The sequence below is a fragment of the Cavenderia fasciculata genome (assembly GCF_000203815.1).
Source record: "Cavenderia fasciculata unplaced genomic scaffold Scf_ET2XIPL01CNAVH-3, whole genome shotgun sequence".
NCBI classification, from domain to species: Eukaryota; Evosea; class Eumycetozoa; order Acytosteliales; family Cavenderiaceae; genus Cavenderia; species Cavenderia fasciculata.
The window spans coordinates 977,550-993,212 of NW_004457723.1; the positions used below are offsets into that span (position 1 = coordinate 977,550).

Genomic DNA, 15,663 nt, shown 5'->3' on the forward strand with positions numbered 1-15,663 from the left:
CTAGTTACAAATTTTGTTTGTTGTTTGTTTGTTGTAGTGTTGATCTCTCTCTCTATTTAAATAGGTATGTAAAAAAGAAACATTAAACGATAAAAAGAAGAAGAAGATCAAATCATTTGTTGTTACTATGTATTGTTTGTGAGGGTTATAGCCCTGGTCCGACAAATAAAAGATATGACTACGATTTACGAATGAATGATGGTGATAAAGAAAAAAAAAACAAAAAAATAGATAAAACAAATATGTTGGGGTGTGATAGATACTAGTATCTTTGACACCAACCACGATCACTAGTGATGATTTGTTTAAATGCTATTTGATCTGGTCTTACTGGTCAAAGACTACTATTAGTAGTCAATGAAAAAAAACGAATCTCGGATCTAAAGGACATGCATGCATATGCTCAACATTCCTGACAAGACGAGATTGATCAATCACAAAATTTATTCACTTTATTAAAAACAAAACAACAAAACTATACCATTATTATTTATTCTTTTATTCAAAAACAACATACATATATATAATTTAATAAAAAAGAGATATATAAGAAAATGGTATTTCAAATTATTCAACCAGGTAGAAATCATAGCGAAAAAGTATTAAAGAAAGCACAGAGAACATGTTGTGCATGTGCAGATAGTTTACCATGGCAATGTTTCTTTTGGTTATTCTCTATTGCATTGGTTATAGTAGTTGCATTTTGTGCTACAACATATAAAGAATCAAAAGATAATTGGTATAACAATCCATCTGATACATCTTTTGATGGAAAGGTAAACTATAAATATAAAACAAAAAATAGATATAAAAAGAAATATTAATATTTCTTTTTTTTTTTTTTTTTTTTTTATTATTATAGAAAATAGGATCATTAATAGGATTAATATTTTCAACATTTATATTATTTATATTTTGGATTTATCGATTTGGTTTATCATTTTGGGGAACTAGAGCTGTTACATTGAGAGGAATGAGCTCAATTGGGTATTTGGTACCCTATGTAGAAAGTCTTTGTGCAACCAAACCAGATATTTTCGTAGAGAGTGAATCGTACCATTGGGAAAGAAGAACTAGATCGGTTACTCGTCGTGTAAATGGTCGAACGACCACAGAGACAGAATCTTATGAAGAAAAGGTGGTTTCTCATCGTGAAAGTAACCAAATGTTTGTCTCTGATTGGATGGATGTATCACCACTTTTAGATAGTACCGTCACTCAACAATTACTACAAGTTTTCTTTACCAAAGAATTTACACATATGGATGACCAATCACTACAATGTTTAGAATCGGTCAAATCAGACATGACCAGAAGAAACAAACCAAGAGACACCCATTTTGAATTGGTCGTTCATCATCGTATCAATCAATTTCAAGAAAACAAATTATTTTGTTTGGATGAATCTCGTATCCCTTGGTTTGCTAATTCTTTTTGGTGGGCTATTGTAAATGTAAGAATAGAAAATAATAATAATAATATTAATAGACTCTTTGTTTATATATAAATTAAATATTAATATTTTAATTTTACTTTTTTAGATTACATTTTTATGGTTCCCATGGGAAGTTGCATATAGAAGGATATTGGCAATTAGTCAATATGATATATTGAAACATGTACGAGTTACAGGTACAGTTAATCCATTACCATTGGATGATAATATTCTTGTACCTGAACCAATTTTATATTTACAACTGCCAGGTACAACACATGGTGTTGCTCATGTCTTGGTTCCACCAGGTACTCAACCAATGGGACCAACAGTCTTGGCTCCAAATGGTCATCTTTATACTCTACAAAATAATAATAATAACTATCATACTATTACCATGGAATATCAAAAAAATGAACAATATCCTTTACTATCACCACCACAAGTCAATCAACAATCATCATCAGATGACTTGCCCTATGGTTCACCATCATATCAACAACAACCAAATTCAACCAATTCATTTCAAAAAAATAATAATGATAAAAGTTGATAACTATTAAATAAATAAAATAAATCAACCAACCAGAGAGATACTTTTTAGTATAACCCCTTTGTCGTTGTTTAGATGGTCCGAAACTATCAAAAATCTTGATCAGATTTTTGTATTTTCTTTTTAAAAATATCCTTGAAGACACTTTTATCATAACGTCTCATTAAAATACGACAAGACATGTAACGCAATGTGATCAAATACCCTCAACGTCGTCGTCATCAATCATTGTGTACAATTAACTCTTATCTTAGTAGAGATAGATATATCTATCTAAATAATAGAATAGTAATAGTAGTAATAGTAATATCTATATAATATTTTTAAAAGAAGTCTAGATATTACAATAATGGTATTTCAAGTGATTCAACCAGGTAGAAATCATACAGAAAAGATTATAAAGGAAACTGTAAAATCTAGAACATGTTGTTCTTGTATGGATTCACTAAAGTGGCAATGTTTCTTTTGGTTATTTGCACTTGCTAGTGTTGCTGGTCTAGCTGTATCTGCCATCATCTATAAACAAGCAAAGATTGAAACTGAAGAGTATTGGGACAATTATTCTGCCTATGATTCTGGTACAAGTCCTGTTGACAAGGTAAAGAAAAAGAAATAGACAATATATAAACCTTTTTTAACCTTTTTTACTTTCTTTTACTTTTATTTAGGAAATAGGATCATTAATGGGAGTTGTATTTGGATCAATTATAGTTGCAGGTATTTGGTTTTGGAGATTTATAATGTCATTTTGTGGTGGAAGAGCAAGTGGTTTGAGAAAGATGAAATCGGTTGGGTATTTGGTACCTTATGTAGAACAACTTCGTGCTACTAAACCATCAATCTTGGTCAATTGTGAAAGTTATCATTGGGAGACTAGAACTAGAACCGTTACAACCTATGTCAACGGTCAATCTACTACTCGAACCGAAACCTATCAGGAAAAGGTAACTACTCATAGAGAGGCAAATGAAATGTTTGTCTCTGAATGGGCAGACTTGTCACCACCACTCGACAGTAAAATCACCACTTTGTTACTAGAAGTATACTTTACCAAAGATTATACTCATATGGACCCTCTATCTGAACAATGTCTAGAGACTGTCAAATCAGACATGACAAGAAGAAACAAACCAAGAGACACTCATTTTAACCTTGCAGTCTCTTTAAATGTCGCCGATTTTTCAGATTCTAAACTATTTTGTTTGGATGAATCTCGTATCCCTTGGTATGCAAATTCTTTTTGGTGGGCTATTGTAAATGCAAGTAGAAAAAGTAAATCATAGATCTATTTAATTAAATATTAATTTTATTATTATTTTTTTGTATAGATTACATTTTTATGGTTCCCATGGGAAATTGCATATAGATCAAATTTAGCAACAAGTCAATTTGATATATTGAAACATGTAAGAATTACTGGTACAGTTAGTCCATTACCATTGGATGATGGATCTGCACCACCTGAACCAATTTTATATTTACAATTACCTGGTACAACACATGGTGTTGCTCATGTCTTGGTTCCACCAGGTACTCAACCAATGGGTCCAACCATCTTGGCTCCAAATGGTCATCTTTATACTCCACAACAAATGAATAATAATATGCAACCAATGATGATGATGCAACAAACAGGACCCATGCCAAATAATTATTATCCACAAAATTATATTGCTCCAGTCCAATATCAACAACCACCACCAATGGGTGCTGATCCAAATTATCCAATCTATCAACAACCTCCCAAACAAGTTTAATAAAAAACAAAGGAATTTACATTTGTAGATGCTCAATCTCACCAGATCCTTAGAATTAGTCAAAGCTGACATGTTCAGAAGAAACAAGTCAAAAGATGAACTCTTTGAAATCAAAGTTGCAAGTAAAGAATGAATCAATTCTGATTAAATTTGTACAATTTTAAATAAAAGGACACTGATAAAGAGATTAAACTATTTAATTTTTTTACCTGTAGGTGAGAGTTTCTTGTGGTAGTTTATATCACACCTATTTACCCAATCATCAACCAAATTAACCCTTTCAAAAATAAATTAAACAAAGCTTTTGCACATTTAAAAAATATTTATAATATATTTGGTAACTCTACTGTTTGATGACTTTTAATATACCAAATTTTTCATCATCTTGATAAGAGGACATTAACTTGATTTGTCACAACTTTGACAATAGAAGACATAGTAAAACTTGAGAATTGTCCTCTGGATCACTATAAATGGAGAGGGAATTAATTTTTGGGTCGATTGGCAACGACTGTCGATCAATCTCTGGTGATACTGCTGATGGTTGGTATAGACATCTGATGGACCATTTTCGATTTGGTCTGGTCCAGAATAGAACGAGTGTACCAACTAATATGGCCACATTGAAAGAGGAGTACAAAAAAGTTGAAACTGACCTCGTGCTCTCCTAACAAAGCTCTTTTTTTGTCTGTTTAAAGATATCACCTTCTTCCTCAAAATTAATTAATGTGTGTTTGTCTGCTTTTGTGATCAAACAGAAAATCTAATAAATTCAGTGGCGTCGCAGCTGCATCAAGGGTGAGGTCGGTTCAGTGGTAGAGCAGCAGCATCCCATTCCGGTTTTAGCTCAGTGGTAGAGCAGCTGACTGTAGTTTGTCAAAAGTCATCAGCTGGTCGCTAGTTCAATCCTGGCAAACCGGATATCTTTTTTGCCGCCTAAAAAAAAAAAGAAGAAGGGTCTTGGACCTCTATTGTTGTAGGTGATGGATGATCCAAGGGTCATAGGTTTTGAGCCAAGACCATATGTAGATGATGACCATTCATAGGTTCCAGAGGATGGCTCGAGGAACGTAGGTTCGTTGCTATAGTCGAGTCATAGGCTCAGATGATGTATCATAGATAGATGATGGGTCATATGTACAACATTGGTAGGGTCAGAGGTTCCAGATGATGATGGTGAGCAACTATGATGATGTATCATAGATAGATGTACAACATTCATTGTGATCTATAGGTCATAGGTTCCAGATGACATAGGGAGGGACATAGGTTCTGAGCTATATACATTGGTAGGTCATGGGTTCCAGATGATGGATGAACCAAGGGTCGTAGGTCATGACCAATTCATCTCCAATACATGATAATAACTGGGAGGATGTCTGTCTAATTATTTTTGATTGAGAAGACCTAATAAAGAAATAATATTAGTAAACAGTTATACTAGACAATATACTATAGTGGACATATTGTTGTCAGGAGATTATAATAATGTTGGAAATTAAGGGGTATAGATGAAGAAACAATATTGATAATGGAGAATGAATTAAAGAAACCAATAAAATTGACAAAAAAGGTTCCTTATAATAAATACTACAATAATAATATTACACATTGGTGATAAAAATGGAAAAAGGAAGCAGAGCAAGATGAACCATCGATACGAAGCATGCCTTATGATTATAAAATATGACAAAAGACCAAGGATATTGGATAACAATGTTAATAAAATGAAATGATGTGATAATCAATAATAATAATACATAGATATAAGAGAGGAGATAGATATGGATTATTGTATTATAAGAAAAAGAGAGGTTTTAAAATAACGATTGACAGTGATTACTTTAGAAATGTATGATGGTGACGGTGGTAGTTACCTATGACGATGCAGATGTGACAGAACCACCCATGAGTAGGGTCATGGGTTCCAGATGACCTATGAGACAAGGAGACAAGTCTTGATTAAATATCTAGAATAGACTAAAGATTAAGATTAATTTTAGTCAAATTACAGCTATATGAATAAAAGGTAGTGTAACTTTGGATTATGGTTGGTACCTGATAATAAAGATGGGTTGATGAGATACTGATATGAATGATAATACAAATAGAGTCATCATTATTGAGACTGACAAGAGAGAAACAAGCAATCGATATTAGTATCGTATAAAATGACGAGATTTAATTAATTTGACCTCGATCTGATCAAGATAATAGGTTGGGTAAATGATAATTACATCAATAGATTATGTAAAGATATACATTGTGAATAGTTGTTGTGAAGATGGCCTACAACAAGAGACATAAAGTAATGAGATGATATATAGATAGATAATAGTCTCTATCTCTTTCAAAAAATAATTGAAAAAATGAATTCTTTTTTTTGTAACACATAAGAGATGAAGAGTATTGTGATTCTTGTCACAATACGAGTTTCGAGACAACAAAGAGATGAAAATAGATGACAACTAGAAAGTAACTAGTATTATATTATTATCAAAATAGTTTCTATTACATTTTTATTTACTTTTTTTTTTAACAATACCATTTGGAGTTGGAGTAAAAGATTTAAAATACTCTATAAATTCTAATTTATGATCTAGATTAGAAGTGATGGCTTGTTGTGCAAAAAGATCAAAATCTAGTTGGGTGTTGTTCGAGCATACTTTGTTTGGTGAATAGATAATAGTATTGATCCATTCAATCGAAGCATAGGGACCCAATGGATACAATCGATCGAGTTGAAAGGGAATATTGAGGATAGATTCGAAAAATTGACCAATAAACGCAAATCTATAGTTTAAAATAGAATCGTCCAATGGCACGACAAATGATTCTAGATTATTCTCTCTGGTTGGAGCGAGTTGAGTGAATCGTGTGTACAAGTATTCAATGACACTTATACATTGACTATCGATTGCTGTCACTAGAATCTCCTCTGGTATGATTTGATCAGATTCCAACAATGGACTGGCATCGTATCGGTCAAGTATACAACGAACCAACTCTACATTCTTGATATCGTCGTTTGGTAGTAGAGTTGGTAGTAAACCTCTTACTCGGGAAGGATAGTAATCAATCATTTGAATACTATTGACTCGTTTTAGATTGGTCAAAGATTGACCAAGATTTGGATTACGTTTGGTAAGAATATCGGCCAATTCAAATCTACCTTCCAACAATGCATCGTGTAATACATATTCTGGCATATGACTAATAGTAATATGTCTAGCATTGATAATAAGGTATTCAACAATATCCCATCTACGTAGGGATCTTGGTTGATCAATACCTCTATTTTGTGATGCAAAGTCTACCAATAACACATGTCTGTTATTATTATTATTATTATTATTGTCAACCAAATATTTTATAACATCCAAATGACCAGATAATAAACTAATTCTATTTTCTTGTTTTTCTGTATCAAACTTGACCATTTTTTGAATCAATTCAAAAGCAATTTGAATTTGTTCCAATCTTCCATATTGACATAAATAATTAAATCCAATTCTTGATAATAAATAACCAACTCTTTCTTTTTGATTTTTAAAAAGTAAAATAAAATGACAAGAAAGATATTGTTGATGATTATATAATTTTAAAATATTGGTATCAATTTGAAATGCCAATTCACAAATCCAAAGTAACATTTGAAATGTTGATGAATCATTGGAATCAAAGATACTATTAATAGTATTATGAATAGTATCAAGATTGATATGATACACTGTTTCATCTTTTGATATCAAATCTTTACAACATTTGTAAACAGATTTAATATAATTTGAAGAGGATGACGAGTTTATATTATTTTGATATTTATGTTTAATGGTTTCAAGTGCACTTTTCAAATAGGTGTTTAGATTGGTGATGTATGAATAACTGTCAGTTTGTGATTGAGAGTTGTAGGTGGTGTTGGTTTGATTGTGTTGATTGATTATATCTACATTGTTGGATAGATAGTATGCCAATGTTGGATATAGAACAATATTTAATAGTGGATTGACAAGATGCGCCGACAAGACATTATAGAGATAGACAATGATATCTGGGTCTATAAAGTCTTGATTGATGGGTTGTCTTGATCGAATACTTTTTGGCATGATAGTGAAAAATGACGATGGTGGTTGTAAACAATTGGCTAGTTCCTTGGCACCAACCGATTCTACTATATGCTCGACCAATTCACGTTTGTTGTAGAGAATAGATTCCTTTAGGTAATCATACGGACTATAACTACTTGATGTCGACGGATCTTGTCTAGCTAGTATTGATAGAATCGATGACGATGACGTTGATTTACCAGTAATATAATCAAACCCACGTTTTAGATAACTTTGTTGACCGACGTACGGTGCAATGATGAGTCGGTTCATTGCGTCAATCACCATCTTCCAAGTATTGATATTCCCATATCTAACAATTTGATAGAGATACGTTGACATTTTGTCAAATGACGGTGATACTGGTGACGATGAAACCAACGACTGCGACGGTGACACGAATGAATTCTGTATTGTAAAGTAATCGATAAATGCTTGTTGAAAGTGTTCCAATACATAGGCCATCACCAATGGTGCGGTAATCTTGCTTGTTTCAGGTAGTAGCTTTTCAACATTGATATCTTGTCCATGACGCTTTAAAATATCAAGTAATAGTACATAGTGCTTGTTCTCTATAGTCCACCCCAACTTGTCTGTCTTTACCAACTCTTGATATCTTCTTGTTCGTACAAACTTGTCTGAACCAACGCTACTTGGAACACTTGCTCCCAACACTACTACATAATCACTTCTTACTCTACTAAACACCTCTCTAACTAGAAATACATTTCTAAATACTTTAAAAAATGTATCTGTACAATTCATTTTTAATTTAAATAGAATAGAATCTGATTCTCGGGAGTTCAATGAAAAAATCGATGTACTTGTAAAAAAAAAAAAAAAACTAAAATAATTAATTTATTTATTTTTCCACCAGACCTGGTTAAATAAAAATTATACTGGTATAAGAACAATATTTTAAAAACAAAATAAAGAGACAAGTAAATTTGGATAACTTCCTGGTGATATTTTTTTAGAGATGAAAAAAAAAATAATATTTTTTTTTTCCGTGTGGATTTATCAGAAATTGATACAAGTTGGATAAAAAGATAGAGAATCAAGAGGAGAACACGATCGTGTGGAGGCCGGAAAAAAAATAGTAAAAACCAAATATCAAGAATGGGATTCGAACCCATGACCCAAACCGTGTGAAGGTTTTGTGATAACCAACTACACCATCCTGACTTTGAGATGTTCAAAATTTGGCTCCATCCGGTGTCGATCGCCAAAAATTTTGCCCATTTCTTAGAGATAAAACACGCCCAATGCACCTATATTCATTGTTATTATTCACTAAACATTTATCAACTTAAATTTCCTGTCCCAACCAACTGAGGGGGGTGTAAAAACAAAAAGGTCCTGAGATCAAATTAATTTTAATATGAGAAAACAAAATTTAATGAGAGTGGAACTCGGGACCTTTTTTTATATGAGTTGGCTGGGGGAGTAAATTTCAGTGGTGATTCTTTATGTAAAGATTTTAATGACAACCAACTACACCATCCTGACTTTGAGATGTTCAAATTTTCCCAGTCCCATTTGCTTCAAAATATTTAGTCCTCCAAAAAAGTTTTAGAATCTTTTTTATTTATATAATATAAATATTATATAATATTTCAAAGCTAATTAAATATTAATAAGGTACCTTGAAATTTGAAGCTTAAAAAAAACAAAAGAAAATTTAAATTTTTTTCACTTTTTTTTTTTTTTTTTTTTTTTGAATAAAAAAACCCCCCAAACTTGTCATTCTAAAGATAACAAAACTTGTTGTGCAATATTTAATATATATATTTATATATTTATATTGATGGAATACAACATGAGTAGCAGCAGTAGTAGCAGTACTGGTATTCTGCCAACCAGTACAAACACTTCTCCTCCTACAAACAATAATAATAATAATAGTAATAACACACTCGCATCGTTAAGAAGTAAAGTAATGTCATCAAAAAAGATTGCCAAAGACAAGGAAGAAGGTGAGATTGATTATGTACCCATACTTGATCATCCAAGAGCTCAATTTAATCGATCTTTAAAGAATTATGTAAGTAAAAGCAAAGCAGATCATCACTATCATCTTTTGTGATGACCCTAACCTTTTTTTTTTTGACGATCATTTCTTTTTATGTATTAGGATGACATTTATGGTGATATTATTAGAGATGATTCAGAACAAAATGCACCTATAGATATGGAAACTGATGATAGTAATATTTATAATAACAATAATAATATGAACAATAATAATAATAACTATCACAACCAGAATAATAATAATATGATGATGAATAATCAATATAATAACAATAATGGTTTTAACAATAATAATAATAATGGTCCATTTATTCATCAACAGCAACATCAACAGCAACATCAACAGCAACAACTATATCAACAACAGCAGCAGCAACAACAACAACAAATGCAAATGAACCAAATGGGACAAATGAACCAGATGAATCAAATGCAACAACCTCCACCACAACATATCCTTCAAATGATTCAAATGCAACAACAACAACTGTATCAACAACAATTACAAAGACAACAGCAACAGCAATTACAGTTACAACAACAACAACAACAACATGGTCAAATGGGTAATAATATAATGTTTCATCAACCTCCTCCCCCTCCTCCTCCCTACTCTGAACATCCAAATAATATAAATTATCAACAACAACAAGGTCAAGGGGAATCAATGCCAATACCAATGAATCATTATACAACGCCACCACCACCACAACCTTCTCAACCTTTTTTCCTTCATCCAAATATAGTTGGAGTTGCCAACAACAACAATATGTTTAACGGTGGTACTATATCACCTTTATCATCATCATCACCATTGAATGAAACCAATTCAATGGGAGAGATTAATAATTCAAAACCAACCAAGAAAATCAAAGGGAAACAACTTGAACAACAACAACCACCACCAAAGTTGGTTCCTAAAAAACTTCAAAAGAAACCAGTTGTTACTCCAACTCTTCTTACTCCTACTACTCCTCCTCCTCCTCCTCCAACTCTAGTTTCAACTCTATCAACTCAACCTATTCAAGAATTATCAACAAGTATTAGTACAAATAATGATAATTATACACCATTAATCATTCGAGTAGATGAAAGTGATTCAGATAGAGATGAAGAAGAAGAGTTGTCCAATCCACAACAACAAATCAAACAACCAGAGACTGAATTGGAAACATTAAAAAAGCAAATTGGAGCAATGGAAGAAGCCAATCTAAGAAAAAAACTTGAACAAAGAATGAAAAAGTCTCTAACATCTCCATCTGTTACCAGTTCTCCAACCAATCAACAACAACTACAACAAACCAAACAAACACTATTAGATGATTCACCATCAACACCAGACATTAATACTGCCAATGTTGAAGATTCAATTGATCAAATTAAAACGCTGACCAAACAAGTAGTTGATATTGTATGTGAAATGGGCAACAAGGAAGGAGAATTGATAAGAAAAGAGATTGCCTATACTACCCTAGAGTTGAAACGTTCTCATGTCAAACAACAAATTGAATCATTGACTCAACAACTAAGGGCATTTGAACAAGAGGAAAAGGTACTCGATCAACAATACCAAGAACATTTGGAACACCTCGAACAAATCAAAAAGGAAACCAAATCACTTCGAAACAATTTCGAAATCAAAGTTGATGTACTCGGTATCAGAAAGAGAAAGTTGGATGACTTTACCAAACAATACATCATTGATCCAAGTCAACTAAGTGTTCTAGATCAAGATTATTCTATCCTTCTCACTCAACAAAATAGAAATGCTCTAGAACAATTTAAATCAAATCAACAAAACAAAAGATTTGAAAAAGAAAAGGAAAAGGAAAAGGAAAAGGAAAGATCACCAACTACTACAACAACATCGACGTCGATGGTTAGTTTAAATTCAACCAATTTAAATCCTGGTGAAGGTCAAGAAAAAGAAGAAGAACAAGGAGAGGAACAAGGTTTACAATTTGAAAGTTATGTTCCAGAAAGTAATCAAAATAGACCAAAAAAAGTTTACAAGGTTTTGGTAGCACCACAACCTAAAAAGGTCAATGTTTTGGATATGGTACTTGGTGGTAGAGATATTACACAATATATGAATCTATTGGCCAAAGAACACAAAAATATTTCATTTATAACCTCCTTGAGAACTGATGATATTCAAGTTGGTCTACCTTTACAATCTCCACTTCAAATGGTTCCTCTTAATCGTTTTGCTCTTTCAACAAATCATAATAATAATAATAATAATAATGATCATAGTAATATTAGTAATATTGATATATTATCACAACCATATATTTCACCATTGACATGTATAAGATCATATAGATTTTCACCAAATTTTACAAAATTATCTGGCAACATGTCACTCGTTTCACCAATGTATTCTAGCAAGATGGATCCAAAGAAACGATTTTGCATGTATGAATTGGATGGCGTTTGTCTTGACAATTCTTGTACATTCCAACATTTAAGAGATTACAAGATGAATACGCAAGAGATTTTGGAAGAGATCTTTTCCTATTCTAAAAATGCATCAGAACATATCATCAAGGATCTAGTGACCAAAGTTGAAAGTGCAATGACCGATGCAGACAAGGAAAAGGTTTTAAAACAAGTTATAAGAGTGGCTCATGCCAAGGTAGAAGCAGAGTTGGACAAGAAACTAGTTACAGATACTAGTCCATCACGTCTTGAATATTTGGAAAACAGAGACAAACAATTGTTAGAATCGGCTCTCAAGCGACACCAAGAATCAAAAAAACAAAAATCAAATCAAAAGAAAATGGCTCATGCTCAGAGAGATTCTCATCCCGTCTCAAGAGCCACTCTTGATTGGGATACTCAAGAAAGAACTGTATTGGTAGAAAAGGATGAAACTGATGATTTTATTCATCTTGATAAATATTTGGAAATTCCAGAATCAAAATCAAATGATCAAAATAGTTTTTTAGATCAACAACATTCAAAAAAGATTATGGAAATTAATGATTCAGAAGATGAGCAAGATGAAGAAAAGGACCAAGATGAAAAGTTAATATTGTTTGAAAATGTTAAAAATAATTTACCAAAATCTTCATTATCAACTATTGAATATCAAAAAGATCCACTTCCAATTCAAAATTGTTTTTCTTATTTATGTTCTTCTGTAAGTCAATCAAATTATTTATTTATTTTTATTTAATTAATTTTTTCTTTTTTTTTAGATTACAAATAATGATATTTTGACTTGTGAAAATAGAGATGAAATATTAGGAAAATTAGCAGAGATTGTAAAAAATCATAGTGTATCTGAATTATTTTGGAAGATTTATTTGGAAGTTTATTCACGTAAATACAATAATAGTAGTAAAGAGATTGAAGAATTAATCTCAAAGGCAATGGTTGGAGTTAGTTCGGTCATGTTTGCATTGATAAAGTTGAGATTACCCAATCCACTTCATCTCAAACTTGAATTTATTCAAGCAACCATAAAGACATTGGTTGTTCACGCCATTCCTCTTCAACCAGAAGAGATTTCATTTTGGTTACTCGAATTCCTTCTCATCTATCAGAGAACCATGTTAGAGGCTGGATGGCGTGACCAACTCATCATTGACCTCTTTTCTTTTTTCAATATTCACATTCATCGAGACATTTTCTTGTCACCCGACTCTAATCGATTCAAGCAAAGAGATTTATTCCTCTCTCGCTTCCAAACCACCATTCTTGCCAATCTACAACTACAAGAAACAAATATTCTCAAGATTTCATTCCTCTCGCTTTTGGTATTTAATCAAATACCAGACACTTCACAATTCTACCAAAATACCACCTCCTCCACCATGGTAGAGCCCACTCGATCATTTATTCTCAATTGGGGAAAATACTTTTCTTCGGAATCCTACTTTAAAAACAACAATCCAAAGAATTCTCAGTACATCAAAGAGATTATGCAACACTTGTCAAACTCTGACACTGAAGAATTCCATCTCAACGTTTTACATTTCTTCTCTTTTGACTCCTCAATCAAAAAACAACAACTCATCGATCTAACAAAAGATTTCCTTCGTCGTTATCCAAAACATATTTCAATGAATATATTTTTAATGAATCTTGTAAGATGAAAAGGAAAAAAAAAAAAAAGGTAGAGAAAAAACTAATCATTATTTTTAATTTAAATTTTTTTAGGATAATAATACAATTGAATCAAGAATGGTTGAAAATCCATTATCATTTAGATTATTTAATCTTTCAGTTGCTACAACCATGAAACAATTGATTGAAAAGAAAAAGGATGATTATTTCAAGGATATTATTAAAATGATTGATTTGTTTGTATTCCAATTTTTTGCTTTTGAAGATAATAGAAAAACAATCAATTCAAGTCAATACAAATCTTCTCATTTATTATCAACTTTGGTTGGTGGTAGTTCTTATGAATTTGTTAGATATCCTTTAAAACGTAAGTAAATAGAAAAAAAAAAAAAAAAAGAAATATACAATTAACAATCTTTTATTTTTTAGGTAAAGATTATGATCCACTTGATTTACCATATATTTGGATTTTATTTAGTACTTATTACCTAATTTCAAAAAAGGTAGACATGAGTATTAAAATATTAAAAGAAGCTTTAATTAAATTAAATGATATTTCTTTTAAAAAAATAATTTGGAAAGAGTATGTAAAAAAATATTAATATTAATAATAATAGAATAGAATCTCCTTATTTACACTCTCTTTTATTTTTATTTTTTTAGATTAATTCAAATATCATTAAATAGTTTACCAACAAATGAAATTGAAGAATTAATTGATCAATTCTTCCAAGAGATGCCAAATGAATTTAATTATCCATTTGGTCAATTCCAAGATACTATTCCATCAGATACACCAGAATCTTTTTCAAATGCTTTAAAGATTCCTTCTGTAAAGGTAAAAAAAAACAAAAAAAAAAAAGAAAAAGAAAAAAAGAAAAAAGATAATTATCTAATTTTTTTTAATTTTTATAGGATTATTCATTACATAATTTTGTTTATGATTGTTATTGCAAGATTAAAAACAATGCAATTCCAATTTTAAGAAAGTTTGCAACAATGTATCCTGATAACCCACATATGTTTTCCAGGTTTGTATTGATCAACAATACTTTTTTTGTTGTTGAAATTTAATTTTAAATATTTTATTTTATATATTTTTTAGATATGTACAATCAATAACACAAACAAGAAACTTTGACAATATTAAATCAATTTTGAAATCTATTAAACCAAAGAGAAATATCGCAGTATCAACATGGAAATTGTATGGGCTCTTTTAATTCTAGTACACCAACAACAACAGATGATTGGCAACTTTTATTTGGATAGAATCATGGCGATAAATGACAATCAAGTTGTTTTACATTTGGACTTGATTGTGGTAGTTAACATAAAACTCTTTCATTTCTTTTCTTTTTTTTTCTTTAGGTCAATCAAAGCAGCAGTTGGTTTTGGTATTCCTCCACAACAAATTTCCAAACTTTATAGAAATGCTTTAAGCTTTAACCCATACAACTATGATTTATGGATGGATTATATACAATTTGAAAAAGCCATACCAAACAACCAAACCCAAGTCAACCAATGTATCGAAAAGGCCTCGAGATATGGTGTAAATATGTGGATCTTGAATGATGCTGCAATTGCAAGTCAACGTAGCGAAAATAATACCAAATAGAAACAAGAAGGTTATGTATATTTTATTTCGAATCGTGATTTAACCCCTTTTTTTTTTTTCTTTATTCCATCCACCCACCAACA

At 31.2% G+C, this 15,663-nt stretch overlaps 4 protein-coding genes and 2 non-coding genes across 6 annotated transcripts; 4 read left to right on the forward strand and 2 right to left on the reverse strand.

The window, feature by feature from the left end:
* Positions 1 to 554: 554 nt before the first annotated feature.
* Positions 555 to 1,988, forward strand: DFA_07229 (uncharacterized protein; the record flags this gene model as incomplete). The annotated part of the gene is made up of 3 exons (XM_004367037.1): positions 555 to 776; positions 863 to 1,453; positions 1,542 to 1,988. 3 exons carry the CDS (start codon positions 555 to 557, stop codon positions 1,986 to 1,988), a joined length of 1,260 nt encoding a protein of 419 aa, XP_004367094.1.
* A 349-nt stretch (positions 1,989 to 2,337) lies between these two features.
* On the forward strand, positions 2,338 to 3,878 carry DFA_07230 (uncharacterized protein; the record flags this gene model as incomplete). The annotated part of the gene is made up of 4 exons (XM_004367038.1): positions 2,338 to 2,586; positions 2,657 to 3,241; positions 3,317 to 3,739; positions 3,774 to 3,878. The coding sequence occupies 4 exons, from the start codon at positions 2,338 to 2,340 to the stop codon at positions 3,876 to 3,878; spliced, it is 1,362 nt and encodes a 453-aa protein (XP_004367095.1).
* Positions 3,879 to 4,581: 703 nt separating this feature from the next.
* Positions 4,582 to 4,666, forward strand: DFA_07231. Its single transcript is given in 2 exon segments — positions 4,582 to 4,618; positions 4,630 to 4,666. It is a non-coding gene; the product is annotated as a tRNA-Tyr (tRNA).
* A 1,325-nt stretch (positions 4,667 to 5,991) lies between these two features.
* Positions 5,992 to 8,616, reverse strand: DFA_07232 (uncharacterized protein; the record flags this gene model as incomplete). Its single annotated transcript, XM_004367039.1, has 2 exons — positions 5,992 to 6,092; positions 6,273 to 8,616. The coding sequence occupies 2 exons, from the start codon at positions 8,614 to 8,616 to the stop codon at positions 5,992 to 5,994; spliced, it is 2,445 nt and encodes an 814-aa protein (XP_004367096.1).
* Positions 8,617 to 8,962: 346 nt separating this feature from the next.
* DFA_07233 lies at positions 8,963 to 9,036 on the reverse strand. Its single transcript has one exon. It is a non-coding gene; the product is annotated as a tRNA-Val (tRNA).
* Positions 9,037 to 9,670: 634 nt separating this feature from the next.
* Positions 9,671 to 15,580, forward strand: DFA_07234 (uncharacterized protein; the record flags this gene model as incomplete). Its single annotated transcript, XM_004367040.1, has 9 exons — positions 9,671 to 9,895; positions 9,986 to 13,030; positions 13,089 to 13,979; positions 14,053 to 14,326; positions 14,389 to 14,542; positions 14,623 to 14,797; positions 14,875 to 14,990; positions 15,065 to 15,166; positions 15,331 to 15,580. The coding sequence occupies 9 exons, from the start codon at positions 9,671 to 9,673 to the stop codon at positions 15,578 to 15,580; spliced, it is 5,232 nt and encodes a 1,743-aa protein (XP_004367097.1).
* Positions 15,581 to 15,663: the final 83 nt, after the last annotated feature.